Source organism: Alligator sinensis, unplaced genomic scaffold, assembly GCF_000455745.1.
Source record: "Alligator sinensis unplaced genomic scaffold, ASM45574v1 scaffold54_1, whole genome shotgun sequence".
Taxonomy (NCBI): Eukaryota; Metazoa; Chordata; order Crocodylia; family Alligatoridae; genus Alligator; species Alligator sinensis.
Window position 1 is genome coordinate 1,938,169 of NW_005841962.1, and position 19,412 is coordinate 1,957,580.

The following is a 19,412-nucleotide window of genomic DNA, read 5'->3' on the forward strand; positions in this document are numbered from 1 at the left end:
AACCACCTTCTCAGTCATACTTCATAAGGAAATCACATGACATTGGCTAGAACTTGTCTCTACATTGGGTACTAATGAGGGGGGGTACTAAACTATTTACCTTTCCTGTGAGACTTGTTCTTTACCTATACCGAGAATGGGAAATACTGCAATGCCACAGAAAAAATTACCTATTTGTGACTGTAGGTCCTTGAAGGTGATGATCTCAAAAGTTTTGATTAGTTCTAAAATCTTTTAGGTGAAAAAGATTGAAACTGACTAATGACACGTCCTACTGTATTTTACAAACCAGTGGAAATGTCATGCTCTGCAGTGGATGGTGTAAATGTGGAACTAACTCGTTCTAACTTATCACGGTAAAGAGATGGACATTGTTTACAAAGGTGGACTGCAATGTGTTTTCGGAAATAGGTAGAAAGATATTTTCTAAACTTTTCACCAACAAAGGCATAGATCACGGGGTTGATACAACAGTGGATCATGGCAACTGTTTCTGTTACTTGAATTGCAATATCAATCTGAGTGCTTGCCTTAGCATTATCGAGGGAACCTGAAAAAGTCTTCACAAGAAGAGTAATATTGAATGGTGTCCAGAAGAGAAAATAAACAATCACTATGACAAAAATAAGCCTAACTGCTTTGTTTTTTTTTTCATTCCTACATTTCAGTAGTGTCTTTATAATTGCAGTGTAGCAGAAGATCATAACGATCAAAGGAATGAAAAGTCCGACGGTGTTCATCAGTAAAGTCATGAATTGCTTCCACTCCTTCAGTTTATCACTTGGAAGGTTAAGGCTACAGCCCACATTATTATTTCCAGTACCATAAAATGTCATCCCTGGAAGAGCGACTAGTGCAGAAACAATCCAAACAACTACACTTGCAAGGATGCCATAGACAACTGTGCGAGCTTTCAAAGCAAACACTGCATGGACAATTGCTAGGTATCTATCTATTGTCAAAAGTATTATGAAAAAGATTCCACTGTAGAAGCCAAAGGAATAGATCCATGAAAGAATTTTGCACATTGCATCTCCAAATATCCATCTATGTGCTGCCTGGTATGCCCAGAATGGTAGAGAAAATACAAAAAGCAAATCAGAGATGGCCAAATTTAGCAAATAGATATCAGTCATGCTTTTCAGTCTCTTGAATTTTATCAGGATCAGAACAACTAATGCATTGCCTGCAAGGCCAAAAATCAGCACCAGAGAATAAAGTGGTGGCAAAAACCAAGTCCCAAAATTTTTCGCAGAACTGTTTACGAATGGGGTAGGGAAATCTTCATAATAAAATTTTGTTGTCAAACTTGGTTCCGAGGTGCTCATTTTGCAGTGGTCTGAGAAAGAAATAATGAATGGTCATTTATAGGAAATGAGATAGTATCACAGTAAAAGAAGTGAAACACAGTGTTTTGTATAATCATTTGATATGCAAATATCTCTGTGCATGCAGAATTTCATCTGTGCATGCAGAATTTCATCTTAGGAAACAGTATAAAACTGCTGACATAAAACGTAAATGAATGCCACAGGCCACATCAATAAACAATTTGGAAAGTTAATTTGCCAAATGTTCAATCCGTGTGAGCTTCTAAATATACCATTTAGGATAAGTGTCCTTCATCTTTAGTAAACACAAGTGACACAAGTGAAAGCTTTGATGACTAATGAATATAAGGGGTGGCTTGTTTAGAGGTGGCAAACTAGGCAGTGGTTTATCAGAACGAGACAAAAAAAAGAGAAGGCAGAAAAAAACAAGGTACCCAGCTGAGAAATGTTTGTTAAGCCTTCTAACCACTTTGAGATGTTACTAGCCCTCACCATAGCAATGAACCATGCCGGGGTGAATCTTGGTGAGCTATTGCTTTAGAATATTTCAGAATTCAAAAAACATTCAACAGGTAAACATTATAAAATAAAACTTTTTGTTGCAAATTATTTGCCTAGTTCTAATGTTGTTTCTCAGGTCAACGAACTTCGTTTATTTTGATTCAAAAGAAAATGAAGCTGCTCTGATTTTTATTTTCCCTAAGGCCTTTTTGTACCACTTTGGCAACATAAGTTGGCCTTATTGTGAATGTAAATGGAATTCACAACCACTCTAGGGACACATTATGCTCACAGAGCAGTGCAAATAAAATTCAGGTCTTCTGTGTGAATGAGATTCAGGTCTATACTCCATTTAACAAAGTTATTTCTTTTAATCTTTCAGCCTCTTATCATTTACATTCAGGCCACTTTAATTTGCTCTGGTTATGCAAAGAGACCTCATTCAGAGCAATATCACGTGACCGCATCATAAATAAGACGCAGGGTTGTTATTTTTTTAATTGTTTTTGTTGTTCTTTGATAATCTTTTAGCTCAGCAAATGGCTGACTTACCTATTAACCAGGAGAGTTAATCAGAGAATTTACACAAGACTGCACTGAGAGAAAGGTAGTAGGATGAAATGGCAAATTTCTAGTCTCTTGCAATGCAGATCAAATGCTTGCAGCACCTTCCAACAAATTGTCAACATGTTATTCAACAAATAATCTGCAAGAAAAAAAACCTGCAACTATAAAAACTGATATATTAACATTTCCCTGACTGGCATCTAGTTATTCCACACGTATTACAGCATATTATAAATATTTTGTGATAAAAAGATATCTTCAGTGCCCCCTTTTGACTATATCTGTAATTTTGATTGATTGTAATTTTTTCTAATTTTGTAGTTTCATCAGAAGTTAACTTTGGTTAAATGATCCACTTGATTCAAGATTTTGTTACTTTTCTTAACACTGCTTAAACTCTAATGTGGCATTTTCCTAATATCTGAAACAACTGCTGGAAGTTTGATTGGAGTCAATGATTTAATATCGTAGAATCACAGAAAAGTAGGGCTGGAAGAGACCTCAGGAGGTTAGCTAATACAACCCCTAGCTCAAGGCAGGATCTTGTCTATCCAAACCACCCATGCAACTGCTTGTCTAAAACCTGTATATGAACAACCCTCTCATACAGCTACAAGTCACATTGCCCCAAACACCCTTGTGTGCTGCAGATTAAGGTACTATCTGTGGCAAGTGTTGTTAAAATACACTCAAGAAATTCCATCAGTAATCACCAGAGCTATTAGTAACTGAGTTGTTTGCAGACTATCTCAGGTTTTGCTAATTGCACAGATATTAGGTATTCAAAGCTGTTCAACAAAATAATTACACCAAAATGAAATGTTTCAAACTCCAGATTTCTGCATAATGATGTATTATGATTATAGCTTTGAAAGTTTATTATGCATGTCATTATTTGTGCTTTGTAATTGGTCACCTATGGCCTAAATGCCCCTGCTTAACTGGATAACTGCAATGTTTATGAATAACAGAGAAAGCTTTTTCCAGTGCGAGCTCTTGTATGCACACATGTACACAAGTTCTGCAAATGTTCTTGCAAAAAAACAAACAAGTGTTTACAGAAAACAAATGACAAGTATTAAGTCTTTTTGCTGTCTCTGCATGGCTGAGCAAAGGGAACACACATCCTTGTAATGTTTTGATTTACTGTAGTATACTTGCAATAGCATACATGTTTTGGGTTTGACAATTGTCATCTCCGCTGCATAGGAGGAGAAAGAGTATGGAAAGCCCTTGGTGATAAAGATTGAAAGTTAAGCATTCAAAAGTTAGGGTGTGACAGAATAAAGGTGGCATTATCTACTCATCTAACCCCTAAGCAGGATTTCAAACGTTACAGAATTCAGAGCTCATTGGTCCTAAGGTAGGCTGGGAAATCCCTGAAAAGTGACTAAAGGAGTGAATAATAGTGAAAATGGGGCAGTACCATTCTTGAGAACCAGCACTGCTCTAGGGAGAAACTACTTTAGAAAATGCTGCTTGTGCAACCTTAATTCAGTCCACTTCTGCATATGCAGTATGGTACAGTCTTTATATTCATGGTCTTGTGCCAGATATACTGTATATACTATAATGTATATACTTTACACACATCAGAGTACAGATGCACCATATACTGTGCTAAATAGATATTCAATACTTTGTTCTTTTCATTTAATATGTGGTCCTATGCAATTTGCCAGGCCTATTTGTCACCTTAAGGGGCATGGGCCTAGGGCCACCAAGTAACTTAATGGCCTCCCTCAGTTGGGGAGGCTACAGGAGAAGTGAGTACTTTGAACAAATAATAATGAAAACAGGGACTGGAGTGGAAGTCTAAAGTTCATAACAAGAGTGCCAAGGGGGGAAACTGAGCAGAGCACACCGGATAGTGCCCACTGGCCTTCAGATGAGTCCAAGGAGCCAGTAGATACTGCCCAGTGATACTTTGCTTGGACACGGGAATGAATAAGGGCAAAGAAAGTGGCCCCACAGTTCCCAGAGACCCTCCCGGCCAGAGCCTCCTTCCTGGTCAGATACATAGCCAGCTTGGCTAGGGCCAGGAGGAGGTTGACCAGGAGGTCCCAGGACTTGGTGGGGTCATGGATAGGGAGTGCATAAATGAAGAGGTGAGAGGAATAATGCAGCCAGAACCTTGGCAAGAGGTTCTGAAGGAGGCAGTGCAGGGGCTGCAGCCTGGCACAATCCAGGTAGGTGTGCGCCAGAGTCTCCCTCTGCTCACAAAAGGGGCAGGTGTCTGGAGCATCCATGAACCACGCCAGATATATTCTCATGGCGACAGCTCCATAGAGGAGCTGCCAGCTGAAGTAAAAAGCTGCATACACAAGCAGTGATCACCTGTGAAATGTGTTTTTTAAGCAACCTGTTAGGATACTATAGGACATCTGTGTCATCATCAGCACCAGCTCTGTATATAACACATAACCAGAAGAACCCTGGTTATGGTGCTTTCATTCTGAATGTACATTTCATTTCAGGAGACTTCTTGGCTGCTTCTTCTTCTATGTTGCTATACAATCATGTACAAGTATCTTACAGAATTGAGGATTGTTCTGTATACAAGCCTAATCAATCCTTTAAGTCTTATTTGACTTGGGGAGAACCTGAAGGCTGACCCTGACCATCAACCTTCACCTAGCCATAAAGTTCCTAAGCACACTGTTGAGGTGAGTTTCCAGGGTCTCCAAGCCTGAGCTTGCTGTTGAGTGAGTTTGAGAGTCCCCTATGACTAGATTAGTTAATAAGATGGGTTTTAAGGGTACCTTATGCCTGAGTTTGCTAGACAGATGAATTTCAAGTGACCCCCTCAACTGCACTTACTATGTCCTGTGTCTGAGCTGTTATACACCATTAGTGGTTTTCAGATGGTTTCTTTTCAAGGAGTGTTTGGAATAGAAAAAAAAAAGGTGATACACTCCCAAATACAGGAATGCATCAACATATTGGCTTTTATTTGAGAGTAAGTACTCCTTCACCTCTGTTTATTTTTCTAACCAACAGCAATAAAAAGCGAGGTTGTGGAATATTGGTGTTCCTCTCCTCAGTTTCAGTCTGAGGACTGCTGAAAGAAATACAATGTTCAAATGAATCTTTGAGCATCATATGACTGAAATAACTAGTTGGTATATGTTTTGAGAGTCCTTTGTACCCAAGGCATTTCTGTTATAGTCTGTGCATATGCGCTAGACCTTTTAGCTATTGAACTATGTAAGGTCTACCTTTCTGGTTATATGTATATACTTTCATTTCTGGAAAAAATGAGGAAATGTTTTTATATATAAATACAGTCCTTGGTAAAATGCAGAGACTTCTATATATTATATGGCCCAAAAGAACATAAGGGGGAACAGATAAGTTCTTTAGTCAATCAAATGAGGAACTTAAGTGAAGGATTTGGTAACTACAAACAAATATAATTTGAGTAGATTGTATTGTTGTCAAGACAAATGCAAATTTTCTGGAAATTTTTCTCAGATGCTAAATTTCACAATGTAAACTTGTGGGAGGACACATGATCTTTTTGTTAAAGCGCTGGCTGGGTCTCAGGAGATCTGTGTTCAGTACCTGACACAGTCACAGACTTGCCATAGGACAAGTCACTTGATTTCTTTGCACTTTAATACCATATCTATGTAAACATGCAGGTACTCTAATACAAGCAGAAATATTGGACTTGAGGCAGGAACCTATGCAGGGAAGTCCTATGTCCCACATTGGTAAGACTATCAAACATCCAGTCTACTGGGTCTGGTCTCCAGATGTGGGTAACCTGGCTTGCAGGACTTCTCTCTGGTCAGACAACTCACTTCTAGATTCAATCCTCCAGATTTCTTGCTGTGACTGATGGAGCTGCTGTGCCTCCTGCCTGCTACAGAATTTCCAATTTTTGATTGCCACTTAGCATTCAAATTGATGGTAGGACAACATTAACCACCCCCTAATGCCCTGCTATCTGGCAGCTAGCAGAAAATGCCTTTCAACATTTCTGTGTCTTCTGCTGTGGTTGCTTTAGCAACCATTTCTTCTCAGGTTGTACTTTATGGTCTGGTGGGCCAGCTGCGGCACTGGAAACATGTGGAGCCACTAGAAGTGTGATGGTGTACAAATCTGGGTGGTAAGCAATGGCAGCTGCCCTCTGTTGACAGAACATTTGCCAGCAGAAGCAGGAAAATACCCAGAAGCCCTAAATCTGGCTGGAAAATGTCACTGTAAGGAAGTGCTCAGCCTGCAGAGGGCTGAGACCCAGTTGCAGGTAGTCAACAGGTAAGAGTCTGCCTGGCTGGAAGCCTGGGGGCCAGATATAACTGATGGCCAGTAAGTAAAAGTGAAGCTACAGAGAGATTTGAGCTCTGGGAACAAAGTCAAAGGGGAGAGCAGGGAGGTGGCTGTGTGAGAAGTAGAGGGTCTGAGTTGTGCTCCCTCTGCTTGTCGTCCCACACTTTCCTCCCCAGGTCTGAAGAAAGGCCACAAGTTTTGATTTGGTTTGTCATTTGCACATCTACTTATTGTTGTTTCCTGTGGGGATAAAGTTGTCTGAGGTAAAACAAACTGACTGGAAACCTGAAATCAGAGCACACTAGCCTTGATGAAGGAGCTGAGTGAGTGACCTTCTTGCAGTCACTGTTTCAAGACCCTATTTAGGGGAATGATAAGGTCCATCCTTCAGCCTATTTTGTGTTTAAAGACCAAGCACAATTGTGAAAACCTGCAAATCCTTTTCCCCGTCATGTCATTCTTTATGGAGTCAATTTAGAGCATAAGTTATGCAAAGGAAGTCTTAGCAAACGCAGAGCTACAGTAGCAAGGTTCTTTCAGCAAATCTGTATGTTAAAAATACAGACATATATTTTTACAGGTAGCACAAATGAGAAATATCTTTTCTGCAATGCTTCCAGGAAATTCACTCCCTTTATGTATTTAACTATGCTTAATCAAGAGAGTCTGAGAAGCAAGAAAAACTACATAGGAAATCACAGTTGATATTCTCTGAATTTAAGTCTTAACTATCATTTCTTCTTAAATTTCAACTCAGAGAAGATGAGTTTCTTTTGCTAGTTAAGCTGGACATTGAAGAGGAGTCTGCTTTTTGATCCTCAGAAATCCAAGGATGAAAAGAACCTGGCTTTGTTTGTAAGGGAAATGGCTGCTTTCTTTGAAATCATTAAAAAAAACCCAGACCCTTTTAGTCAAGTCCCATAGCCTTATGTACAGTTAATTCTGATTCTGGGAACAGCTATTTCTCTTTTTTTTTTGCTCCCTCTCCTCTGTCTACACTCTCCAACTACAAAGTCTGCAAGGTGTTGTCTAGTTCGGTATTGTTTGTGGCTGAAGCTCATAGTGAACAATGTCATGGTTTCAGTTTTTCCCACCCTGACACACACACTCCACATGTACAGTGTAATTCTGATTGGTATTTTTTGTAGTCTCTGACCTGCCTGTGCAAATGTGAGCAGTGGTGTACTTAGGGCAGGGCAACCAGCCTGGTTGCCGACTTGAGGGAGGAGGTGGGGGAAAAAGGCTATGATTGGCAGTGTATCATGTCCCTGGTGCCCAGCTATGTTAACAACTCTGCTGAATGTGAGAGATTGATGGTTTATGCTGAGATCTTGGGGAAGGGAAGTTGTCATTAACTCTTACCCTTGATAACATCATCCCTCCTCCTACCTTAGCCTGCATGTGCACTTTGTAACAATTATAGTGATATACTCCATGCACATTTTTCTTTCGTCTTCTATTACAACACTGAATAAGTCCTATAGATTCCCTATCCAGGTGTGGACTCATGTACTGTACTACGCCTCCAGGAAGGTCAAGACATTCAGGCCCACAGTCCCAGCAGGCTTGGGGGACAGGGATGACATTAAGCTATATTTATGCCGCTGGGATTTTGAACTGTTTGAGGACCCAGATGGACCACAGTGTAAGTTAGGCAGTCAAGCAAACTATTTTAAGTTATAGAAGACTTCCTGATGATGTGTATGGCCATAGAGTCACATGTTACAGCCATTCTCTGATAGGTCCCCTCCAAAACTAGTCCTGTCCCCAGCATATCTTTCATGCCGGAGTGGAAATCTCCGTGGGGCATCTGAGGGTCTTCACAGCTCTAGAGTCTTTAGGACCCATGATTAAAGGCAGAGAGGGCAATTCTTTCTGCAGACCTTAAGAGTGGAAGCAAGTATGTTAAGCCATCTAACATTGACCACACACATAGGAGATTTCAGCAAAACTTCTACAGAGTCTTTTCTGGTCTGTATTAGTGTATGGAGACAATCACCATTGACTGCAATGGATGGAGTGGAGAAGCCCCTGCTGAAAGTTTTCCTGGGTGATACCTTGAAGTTCTTCCCCACTTTCATTACTTCAGGCCAAGATAGAAGCAGTTATGCTGCCATGCAAGGCATAACAAGGCTCTGCTTACTTCAGCATACTCCTAAGCTACAATGAGAAGCACACAGGTTTGAACAATATTTTTTAGATTTCTGTGGTTGGATACTTGATCTACTTTGAGACAAGACTTTGAACCTCTTGTACCTATCATTTGTGGTTATCATCTTTAGCTGTAGAAGTGTCTGAGTGCTGGTAGAACCAGCAGGCATTTCCCAAGTTGAACAGTTAAGGATATCTCAAGCAAGAAGGTGTCAGATGTGCAGCACTGAATCATAACAGTAGCAGTAGTCATCACCGCTCATTGGTCAATCAACATGGTGTGTTTGACGCTCAGTTGCTTCAAACTCTTAAAGGAGGTTTACTTACCAAAGTTAGTCAGAATAAAGGTTACAAGGCAGCATCAGAGGATGGGGTCCCTTTGTCAGCAATGAGACTGTCTCTCAGAACTAAAACAAATCACAAAGTTTTCCTTCCATTTCCAGGGTCCAAATACAGAAGTATAGGCCAGTAAAACCAAAAGCTCTTTAATAGGGTAGCAGAGTTCTTTGATTTAAACTCTACTGACCACCCCTGTGGAGCCTGTGCTTCAGGAGTGTTGAGATGCCAGGAGCTCCAAAACAGTTCCCAGCTGCTGCTGCTTTAAAAGCAACAGCCAGAGTAGCCAGAGCACATGAGATAGCAGCAGCAACTCAGCCAGGACTGTGCAGGAGTCCTGACATAGGTACGGCTGCTGCACCGACACCCATGTTCCTCCATCCCCCTACTCTCAGAAGCCATGCGCCCCCAAACCCATGTGTCCCCTGCCCTCCCTGCTCTCAGAAATGTGCCCGCACCCTTAGAGCCATGCACCAACCTCCTGTTCTCCTGCAGGATTTGCCACGGGTGCCAGCTCTTGTTACACCACTGTAAGGGAGTGATACAGTGACAGAAGGAATGACACAGAAGGCTCTGCAGATGGACCCCCTCCAACCACCCAAACCTGGGGACAAAGTAGGGGTTTACCCTTTTCTTATTGCTATTTGGAATATCGAGGAAAAGGAGAAAGTGTGAGGCAAATTATTGAGTGCATGGTATCTGTTCAAAAGGGAGTGAAATAATATCTCTGTACACTCATATTCTCAAGATATAAAACAACCCTTAAGGCAAATCTTCCCCGTTCCAGGATGTAATCTGAATCGTATTGTCCTTTTATAAAGTTAAATCACCCCCTGGACACACCTGTCCTTTTTTCCCTTATGCACAAGCGTTTAGCCCAGCAATCCCTTGAGGACAAACCACATCAGTTCTTAGAAAAATAACCTAGTTGTTTCTGGATCCTGCAGGGGGAAAAAATGGGTTGTGGACTTTCGTTCTATGTGAAAAAAGCTTGGCATAGGTCTCTGTAGATTTCATTGTACCTAAATGTTTCTATTCCCCATCAAAAGCAGAACTAGCTTTTGCAACAATGTACATTTAAATTTAAAACAACATAAACAAAAGTTCCCATTTTCTCATCTGGAAAATGGAACATGAAATATCAATTCATTCCACATGTAGCAAGATGCCATATGCAACCAAAAGTACAAGAATTCATCAGACACAGAATGTCTTACATGTTTTCAACATATGCAGCAAAACCCAAGATAGAATCCTTGGCATTTCTTAGAGCATCTTCAGTAGAAGGCTATGAAAGCTTTCAGCAAACAATAAGAAATTAAGCCTCTTACTACCATGATGAGGAAGAGAAAGTAAGACAGGAGTGAAGCTACTTACACAAGGTCACAAGTAAGTCTGGGCTTAGGAGGCAAGAGAACTCAACTCATCTGCATATGAGGCAGATATTTAGTGATTTTCAAGGAGGATGCCTGGTGCTGTAAGATCCTTTTAAGGGTTTTTGTGGGGTGCTGCACAATATTAGCACTGTTAAGTCTGCCGGCATCTACACAATTCACACAATAAATCCAGAGATTTCAAATAGGGGTCCATAGTGTCAAAAACGTTCTGACCTGTTGTAGTCTTTCTGAGTTCTTTGCTACAGAAGAATTGCTCTATTATTTTTCTGTAGTCACAAAATGAGTGACAGCTAAGATGCCTTAGCTAAGGCCCTGGTCACTGTCTTTCTAATATTATCACTGTAAGAGAGGTGGGTCTCAACGCAAGGTTTATTTGAAAGCAAATATTGATGTGATAGAGCTTTGGGTATTTTATGGAAAATATCTAGGTTGCAAGCCTCACAGCAATTTTTCCATAGGTTTTTACTGGGTGATGAAATGTGAAAGAAAACTGTTTCAGACTTTACTCCTGTAAATCTCCCACTGACAACCATAGGATTTGCAAGGTAGGCTCATGAAGTACAGTAAAAGTGAAATCCCTTGAGTCAGACAAGCGATGACAGGTGTCATAAACAAGTCATGCCCCAGTGACCCCTCACAGGTAAAAAGAAAGAGACGGTTGATCTAGGAGGACTTTTTGCAGTTTAGTGCGTTAGGCAGGCAGTAACTTTATAAACCAACAACTCGACCAATTTAAATGAAGAAGGCAGTGTAGATATGCATATAGACCAACTTAATCAGGGGTGTTTAAGTAGAGCTTTAGTGAGCCTGAGCTCACTTCATCAGATTACCTCTGATTTAAATAGTTATACATGCAAATCTATCCTGTCTTCTTTCTGACTTCAGACTAACACAGCTAATTACTTTTCTCAGTTTAAATGAACCATTCTAAGATAAATTCACTTGGTGATGAGTGACTTCATGGTGCAATAAGGAGCTTGGATTTGAATTGACTAGATTAGCTAGGAGGGATTATTTTATCAAACATGCTTGCATTCTGAGAAGAAGGTATTTTCAAACCATTGTCTCTCTGAAGCAGTTTCAAAAAGAAAATCCAGAGGTTTGGGTTTTTTTTTTAAATAAAATGTGTCAGTTTTTAGCAAGGTTTGCTGTTTGCCTGTGGTTTTTTTTTGGCAGCATCTCTTTCTACCATATTCCTAACTAATCTCAGTCCTCATCTTGTTTCCCTCTTTTCTACTCAAGTTGTTCCTACAAGGCTGTATCTCTTATATTGACATTAATGCTATTTTTCATTATTTATTCTGTTTCCAATCAATAAGGCACATAAATAAATGGAAAAAGGTGAGAATACTCACTTATTTGTCAAGCTTCTTATGTTTCACTCTGTCTTCATTTGTGCTACTAAGTAGGTTGACTAAATTCACCAAGTAAGTTCAGTCTTCCTGTGTGAAGAGGACTCTGCCTCACCACAGATATTTTGCAAGCATTATTACAAAAAGCAATTGATGGCAGTTCTTCTTTTCTAAATATAAGCATTCAGTAACAGATTCTAGTTGAGGATTTTAAATAGGGTACCTAAATCTGCATTAGGTCATTTTACAATTATGCCCCTAAATTGAGCTAACTACTATCATATTTGGTCTCTATCAATAGCTAATAATGAGCTTGATTTTTAAAAATCATTTATATTAGAAGTGTTGAAGTCTTGGGGCTTCTCATAAACTGGATCACCTATGAATGCTGGCAGCAGCACAGTTAATCCCCATAGCTACAGGAACTACTGTATGGGGCAGCTGTTATGGGGGTTAACATGGCCACTCCCACTTTCTCCTGCCACTGATTTTACTCACCAACAGTGACTAAAAACCCCAAATTCAGAGGTGGGTAAGGCAGGGGTGGGGAGTGGTAGCCACATTAGCCGCTTGGCTCTGGAGCTGCACAGACACAGAACCTCTGACAACTGTGGTGACAAGCCCTGCAGGCTGAATCTACTCCATAGAGGTGGGGCTTCCAGCCAACAAGAAGCCACACAGGCCAGAGAACCCACCTCCATAGCTAAATCCAGCCTGTGACACCCCTCATTTATATGTTTGTATGAAACACAGTATTCAGTATAAAATTTGTGTTTTGGTAACCCAGGGGAACCTAATGAACAAAAGATCCATTTGTTCATGTTCAGCTCTGGTGTTAGACTTCAAGATTAAGGGCTTTGCACTAAGAGAAGCTGAGTCCATATCAAAGGGGACTCTGTGTGTCCATGGCACGTGCCTGGGAAAATATCTGAAGAGATTACCAGAGAAGATATGGAATGGTTCTGGGCACTGAATGGAACAAAGATTTAGGGATATAGAAGCCAGGAGTTTTAAGTGGAGCACTTGGAGGGAAAGGGAGTTACCCAAATCTTAGGCCAGGAGAGGGAGCACTACAGGTGTTCAGTCTGTAACTGCGTCTGAGTAAACTAAGCAGAAGGGCAAAGCCCCCAGCCACTTCTTACACCAGGGACCCCAATGTGAGGAGCTGTCAGGAAGGAGTAGGTGGCAATACCTCCGCTCCCCTCCCAGGTAGGAGAGTGGGAACAGCTGCCCCTGGCAACTTTTTCAGACTGTGGTTGCTTCAGTTTCTAAAAGGCAAGGGATTCTTTCCTCATTGGCTCTGCTCCTCCTGGTCCTAGGAGTCAAGATGCAGGGAAGTTTATCAGCATTCATTCTCCCAGGAGAAAATATCCTGGGAGGAACTTTTATCTGGTTGGAGATAGGTTATTTTTCTTCTGGAACCATCATTCTTATTCCAGGAGAAACTCTGCGAGCATTTGTACACTTGTGGTTTCTGCCAGGAGAGCTTTGATTTCCCAATAGAAACATAATGCTGGTATGTAGCCTTATTCTAAAGCAGGAGACCCAGCCAGGGGAAGGCTGCAGGGAACACCCCAGATGCTAGCTGTTAGAAACAAAGGCAGCACCTAGAATTTGCTCCAAGTTAGAAGACAACAGTAAGGTATTTCTGGTTTATTTCTGTGTGTTGTCTCTAAACCTAACAATCTTTTCCCCATGTTTTTCTGTCTTATGTAATAAACCTATTTTGCCTTTTTACTTTACAGTGGGCACGTCTACTCTTGCAAATGCTGCTGCATGGGTTTACTGTGCTGTAATTTACTCCACAGTAAATCCCCCTGGGTAGGCATCTACACATGCAGGCATTTGGGAGCATATTTGTTGCTCCTGACATAGTCTGTTCCTGCCCGCTCTGGCTCTGCCAGCCCCCTGCAGCAGCCAGCAAGAGCTGAAGGCTCTGGCCACAGCTGCCTACAGTCAGGGTCCATTTTTAAAAGCCAGCCTTGTGCACTGCTCCCTGGCCACCTGCCTTCCTGGAGTAGCCTGCAGCATGCTGGCACAGCCTTCTGCAACTCTGTTGCTGGAGCCTGTGCCCACCTCATGATGGCTGCTCCACCCCCAGGCTCCAGGATTGATGTCCAAAGTCCCAGGCTCATGCTGGCTACCCTGCTCACTGTTCTGTGCCACCGTGGTGACCATCACCTGGCCCTGGTCAGTCTTGGCTCTGGCGGCCTCCTCGCATGGTGCGGCTACCTGCCTAGGTTCACTGCCACATCCCAGGGTTCCTGGCACCATGCTGCTGCCACCTGGTCCCCAGCAGAGACACTGATGACATGCATCTGGGCACCACCACCAGTACTGTCGACATTGTCCTGGGTCTCCAGTCCAGTCCCGCTGCCTGTGGGCCCATCTGGCCAGCCAGGACTGGTAGCTGCATGTTGTTCAGCACACCTGGTATGAGAAGCAGTGGCTGGAGTCATTCCAAATGATCTGGGCCACTTTCCAGGAGTTCCTCAAGCAGCTCTGCCTGCACCTAAACTGTTAGGTCACGGCCATGCAGCAGCCCCTCCCCATGGACATCCATCTGGCCATCACCCTGCTCAAGCTCACTATGACCACCACCCTTTCCTATGTCGACCACCTCGTTGGCATGGGCAAGGCGACCACTGGGAAGGCTGTCTTGGATGGCACACCATGCTCCAGGTGAATGAGCCCCGGTTGTAGTGATGGAGTTCTGTGTGTAGCATGAACTGAACTAATGTAGCTGATGTTGACATAGAGTGTAATAATAGTAAAATATAACCATGTTTGTCTTGTCCTGTAAGCAACTTGAAAACTCCATTTTGTATCCTTCTGCTTGACATAAGTGAATGAATTCTGCATAGCCTTTATGTATGAGTGTGTGTAAAAGGGTGAATGGTGAGAGAATGGCACAGAGACGGGAGAAGACAATTTAACTGTTTATGTAAGCAACAAGGCGCCAAATGTAAGTTACCAGTCAGTAAACTAATTAATGAATAGCTGAAGAATCCCTTTGAGGCCTAGGGCACAAAGAAGATAACGAGGAGAAGGAATGCACCCATCCTGCCAGACAGGCAGGAAGAACACTCCAAGGCTAAGATACACTGAAGACAAAAGAACAACCACAAAAACAGAAACTAGGTATGGCAAAACCCCAAAGCACTGAAACAAAGGATGCCAATCCCTATAAAAGAACACTTTGAAAATGCCAAATTAGGTGAATCTCTTTCTCTACTGCTGTTTCATCGGAGCACAGATGCATCTGTTCACCCTGCTCGAGCTGTTATCTTCAAATCTGCTAGCTTTAAATCATCATCATCTACTCAATAAGCCCGGGTTAGCCACCCTGGGCTAATACTGAGCAACTATTGCTGGTAACTATATCTGGTGTATGTGGGGATAGAATGGTTGTTTTGTGTATGTGTATGCCTGTGTGTAATGATGTGTATGATGATTTGTGTGTGTTTGTGTAAATGGTGTGTCCAAACCTCTCTAACTCATGTAATCAATAAATGCAGCATTCTGCCTTACCCCCTTTTCAGAGTCTTGCTTGTAATTTGAGCAATTGGCAATTTGAGTAGCATGTGCCCTAGGCTTCCCTCAGTACATAGGGGCCCTAGACAGGACTCACATCCTTGTCATCTACCCACCCCACAGTGACAGCCCCTACTACAGCCGGCAGAGCTTTCATTTTGTGGCTCCAGGCTGTTGTCGACCACTGTGGCACCTTAACCAATGTGAGCACCAGCTGGGCAGGCAGCGCCCATGATGCTGGTATCTTCCACAACTCCACCCTGCCAGCCCTAGTGGAAAGCAGGCACTTCGCACTGGGGGTGCCAGATATCCAGCTGGGCGCAGTGGTGGTTCCACCCCTCCTCACTGGGGACCCTGCCTACCTGCTTCTCCCCTGGCTAATGTGGCCCTACACTGGCCAGCTGAACCCTTGCCAGACATGCTTCAACAGGTGCTTCAGCTGGACCTGCACACTGGTGAATATATATTTGTGCAAGAATAAGTCATTTTACTCTGCCTGTGCCAAGTATAGATATGATCTTTTGTTTGTTTATTTAAACAACTGTTATGTTCAAGTTCATACAGCCTATTTTTTCTTTACTTGTGAGTTGGTCTAATTTACTAGAAAAAAATAACATTAAGTGTACCCTGCAAACCAGAGGTGCCTGCGGTTCTTCTTGGAAAGGACTGAGCAGAACTCTAAAATGGAAAAATCACAAGCAAAGGAAAAAATAACTACAGTAAAAGCCATAGAATACAAATGAAAAGTAGCACCTTTTGACTCGGTATCTTATGCAAGTTTTGCCAGGTTTGGTTCTTACTCATTTAAAGTGAACTTCCTTAGCAATATACTTGGGTTCATCTGAAATGTTAAAACCAGAATGTACACTAGAATCCTCTGTCAGGTGACTCAATTAACAAAGCTTACCCTGATGCTCTTTCCTGTAAGTGTTTCTGCCCTAGCTGATACAGCCTCCCTCTTACATACCTTACCTGAAATCATCTTCTAGGGGTAAGGAAGCTAACTTCTGGCCTTTCTCTCTTCTCCCTTTTGCCTTGTTGGGGAACGGAGGAGGGAGGAAAAGGTTGTTTCACTATTTCTCTGATATTTGTGTGTTCTGTTCTATCATGTACCAACATTGTGTTCACTCTGTGGTGTCTGACTACCAGCCAAACAGCAACCTAGTTCAGTGAAGGAGTTTGTCATGCAGATCTAATCTCCACAAATCAGGTATGATATGTTCCTACTGAGGTTACTGAATTTCTCATACCCAGATACATCCCCATGTTTCTTGCTTAGTCCTAGTCAAGTGAAGGCAGAAAGCTCTGGAGGTTAACCACATCCCTTTTAAACAGAAGCAGATATTTGTGATGGTAGAACTGTATTTATTAGTTACCTAGGAACCAGGATGAAACAATAGGACAGAAGGATACCTATTGTGAATTTAGGAAGGGGAATGAATCAGCCACTGACCAGCCGACAACCCTCAAGAAAAGGCTACTAACCCATAACTTCCAGAAGCTAACTGAAAAGAAGGAAAGTAGTCTATGAAGACCTGCTTGCTGGTGGAGGGAAATCTAGAGCTGAAAGTCATCTAAGGGTCACAAAGGTTCAACAAACCTCAAAGATTTTCAGGTTCCAAATAAAAACTTGAGTCAGGCAAGCTTAAGAATTTCGTAGTAATCATGGGATCATATCAACAGAAAGTAGTAATCCATGAAGTTTTGTAATTCAGTTCTGCAATCAAACATTTAGGACTATTTCTCGCAGTTCTGCAAACAAAACAGATGCTGCTTCTTAACATATTTTCCTCTGCATGTTTCACTCCTCATTCAGAAGGGCAAAAATGCCAGAGATGCCCTATCCACCTAGGGCATCAAAATTAGGGTTTGCAATATGAATTACTATAAGAAGAAATGTCAAAGGCAATTCTAGCCTACAGCTGCAAATGATCTGTTGATTCTATAGTCCTGGTTGAAATAACTCTCACATTATATCTGTATTTTAAACAACTATTGAACAATATAAATGGCTCTAATTTAGATTCTTTTCACTCTGAGGACCCAACAAGAATAGTTGGACACAGGAGGCCTGGTAATAGAGAAAGCAGACTTATTCCCACTAAAATCAATGGTAGAAATCCCATTACTTTCAGCATGGTAGAATAAGGCCTGATGGGTTAGATCCAATAAAAGACTTAGCTAGTTGCTGCATTGCCAAAATTTAAGGTGCCTGTCCCTTGGAGTAGAAACTAAAATCCAAAGTTAGATGTCTAGGTTCCATATACAGAGGTAAGCACTGCAGATAAGTGATCCTAAGAATGTGTTCACTGAGCAAGGATCATCTTAGAAGCAGTCAAGAGGAAATACTCAGCAGATAGTGCCTGAGCTTCCACCACCTTTCGCTGAAACTTAAGCACCTGACTCAGATCTGCAGGCAGGCACCTTTGTCCACTTGGGATCCAAAAGCCTGAAATCCTTTCCAGAGGGAGGGCAGCAAGGTGGGGAGCCCCAAGCCCTGCAGAGGACAGCCCACATCTGCCCCCACCCTGCACATAAATCTGGTGGGGAATGTGGCTCCCCCATGCTCCCCTCTCCAGGACTGCACACAGAATCAGGGAGCCAGCCTCCCTGCCACCTCCTGGACAAACCGTCTGTGGCTCTATCTCACTCTCTGGCAGGCCCCACAAGCCACACCATTCCTGCCCTGGCCCTGGACTCCATGCACTGCCCTAGCTGGGCAGCACCCCAGCCCCAGCTGCCAACCCTGCTCCATTTCCTCCCTCCCTTTGGAGACCTCAATCTGCTCCCCCATTCCTCTCTCCCCCTCCATAGACTTACCTGCAGGCAGCTGGGGGAGCTGGCTGTATGGCTGACCACGTGCATGTGTGCATGCACACACATGCATGTGGTGCCCTCTGTGTCCTGCTCCCCCCAGCCCCAAGCAGCCTCTTGAAGGCTGGAACTCTGCCAGCCTGCAAAGGGAAACCTGCCATTTCCTGCGTTTTTCTCCTTCAAAAGGTGAAAATCTGTGTTTTTCCATGATGAACAGAGAACCTGGATCTCCGCACATGATACTGGGACTATACTTGTGTGTGTCAAAGGAAATCCAGGACAAATGCTGTCCTGGAGTCATTCAGCCTGGGACTGGGACTTGATCTTTACATTTTGGGACTGTCCCACCCAATTAGGAGATGATTGCCCTATCTCCCTCTCAGCTCCTAGGACAATAATCACCAAGATACAAACCAGTCTCAGGGAAGAGGACTGTTTTCTACCTTGCCTGCTGAAGCTGAACCATTAGGCAGAAAAGAATGGAAGAGTCACAAGGCTGAAAGAAAGAGCACATGACAGTGCAGGCTAGTGGTTATGGCATATAGCTGTAAAAGGGAAGTCTTTTGTATCATTATACGTTCTTTTTGTGATGATTATTTTTGCTGTGTAATCAAGGACTCCTTAGTCTAAAATACATAACTGACTTGTCAGCATAACCACCATCTCTGCCCACACTTTACAAAGCAAGCAACTACAACAGGTGTTGGTGGCTACGGAGGTGGGAGGAGGGTTGTCTGGATTGCAGTTTTGAGCTTAGCTGCCTGCAGTCCACTTAAGTCCTGTGTTAGGTGCCTAACTTTAGGGAAATCAAATCCCTTCTGAAACTGCTGAATTTCACCTCGTTAGCATAGAAGAGGAACCAGTCTACAGGAGAAGTTTAGTTCTGTGGTAGAAACTTCCTCAGCAGGCTTGTCACTGCCTGAGCAAGAGAGAATTCAGGATGGAGTTGGATGTGAGAACTATACCACCTTAAGGTTAACTGGTGTTTTTAAAGTGAAGACCAGCTTGTTTGTTTTAATGAGGTTTATTGCAAAACAAGTCAATTTTGTATCATAAAAGTAAATTTTTGCATTCAAATGGTTATCTTTATAAAATTTAACATAAAATGCCTGCTTCCCAGTGGCCTCTTAGGGCACATCCCCATGAGCAGGAAT

The 19,412-nt window shown here is 42.4% G+C and overlaps 1 protein-coding gene across 4 annotated transcripts in view; it reads right to left on the minus strand.

Annotated features, from left to right (window-relative positions):
* LOC102387002 (C-C chemokine receptor type 2) overlaps nt 1-12,235 on the minus strand; it is a 14,131-nt gene extending 1,896 nt beyond the window's left edge. Inside the window, exons 1-4 of one of the 4 annotated variants that reach the window (XM_025200246.1) lie at nt 11,914-12,235; nt 9,153-9,232; nt 2,385-2,500; nt 7-1,339 (exon numbers count right to left, since the gene is read on the minus strand). In XM_025200246.1, coding sequence (XP_025056031.1) covers nt 282-1,328 — 1,047 coding nt within the window. In that variant the 5' untranslated portion in view covers nt 1,329-1,339; nt 2,385-2,500; nt 9,153-9,232; nt 11,914-12,235 and the 3' untranslated portion in view covers nt 7-281. Of the gene's footprint in view, nt 1-6; nt 1,340-2,384; nt 2,539-9,152; nt 9,233-11,913 lie in introns of all 4 variants that reach the window. The other 3 variants (XM_006020641.3, XM_025200247.1, XM_025200245.1) reach the window with 3 other exon arrangements.
* Between the last annotated feature and the right edge of the window lie 7,177 nt (nt 12,236-19,412).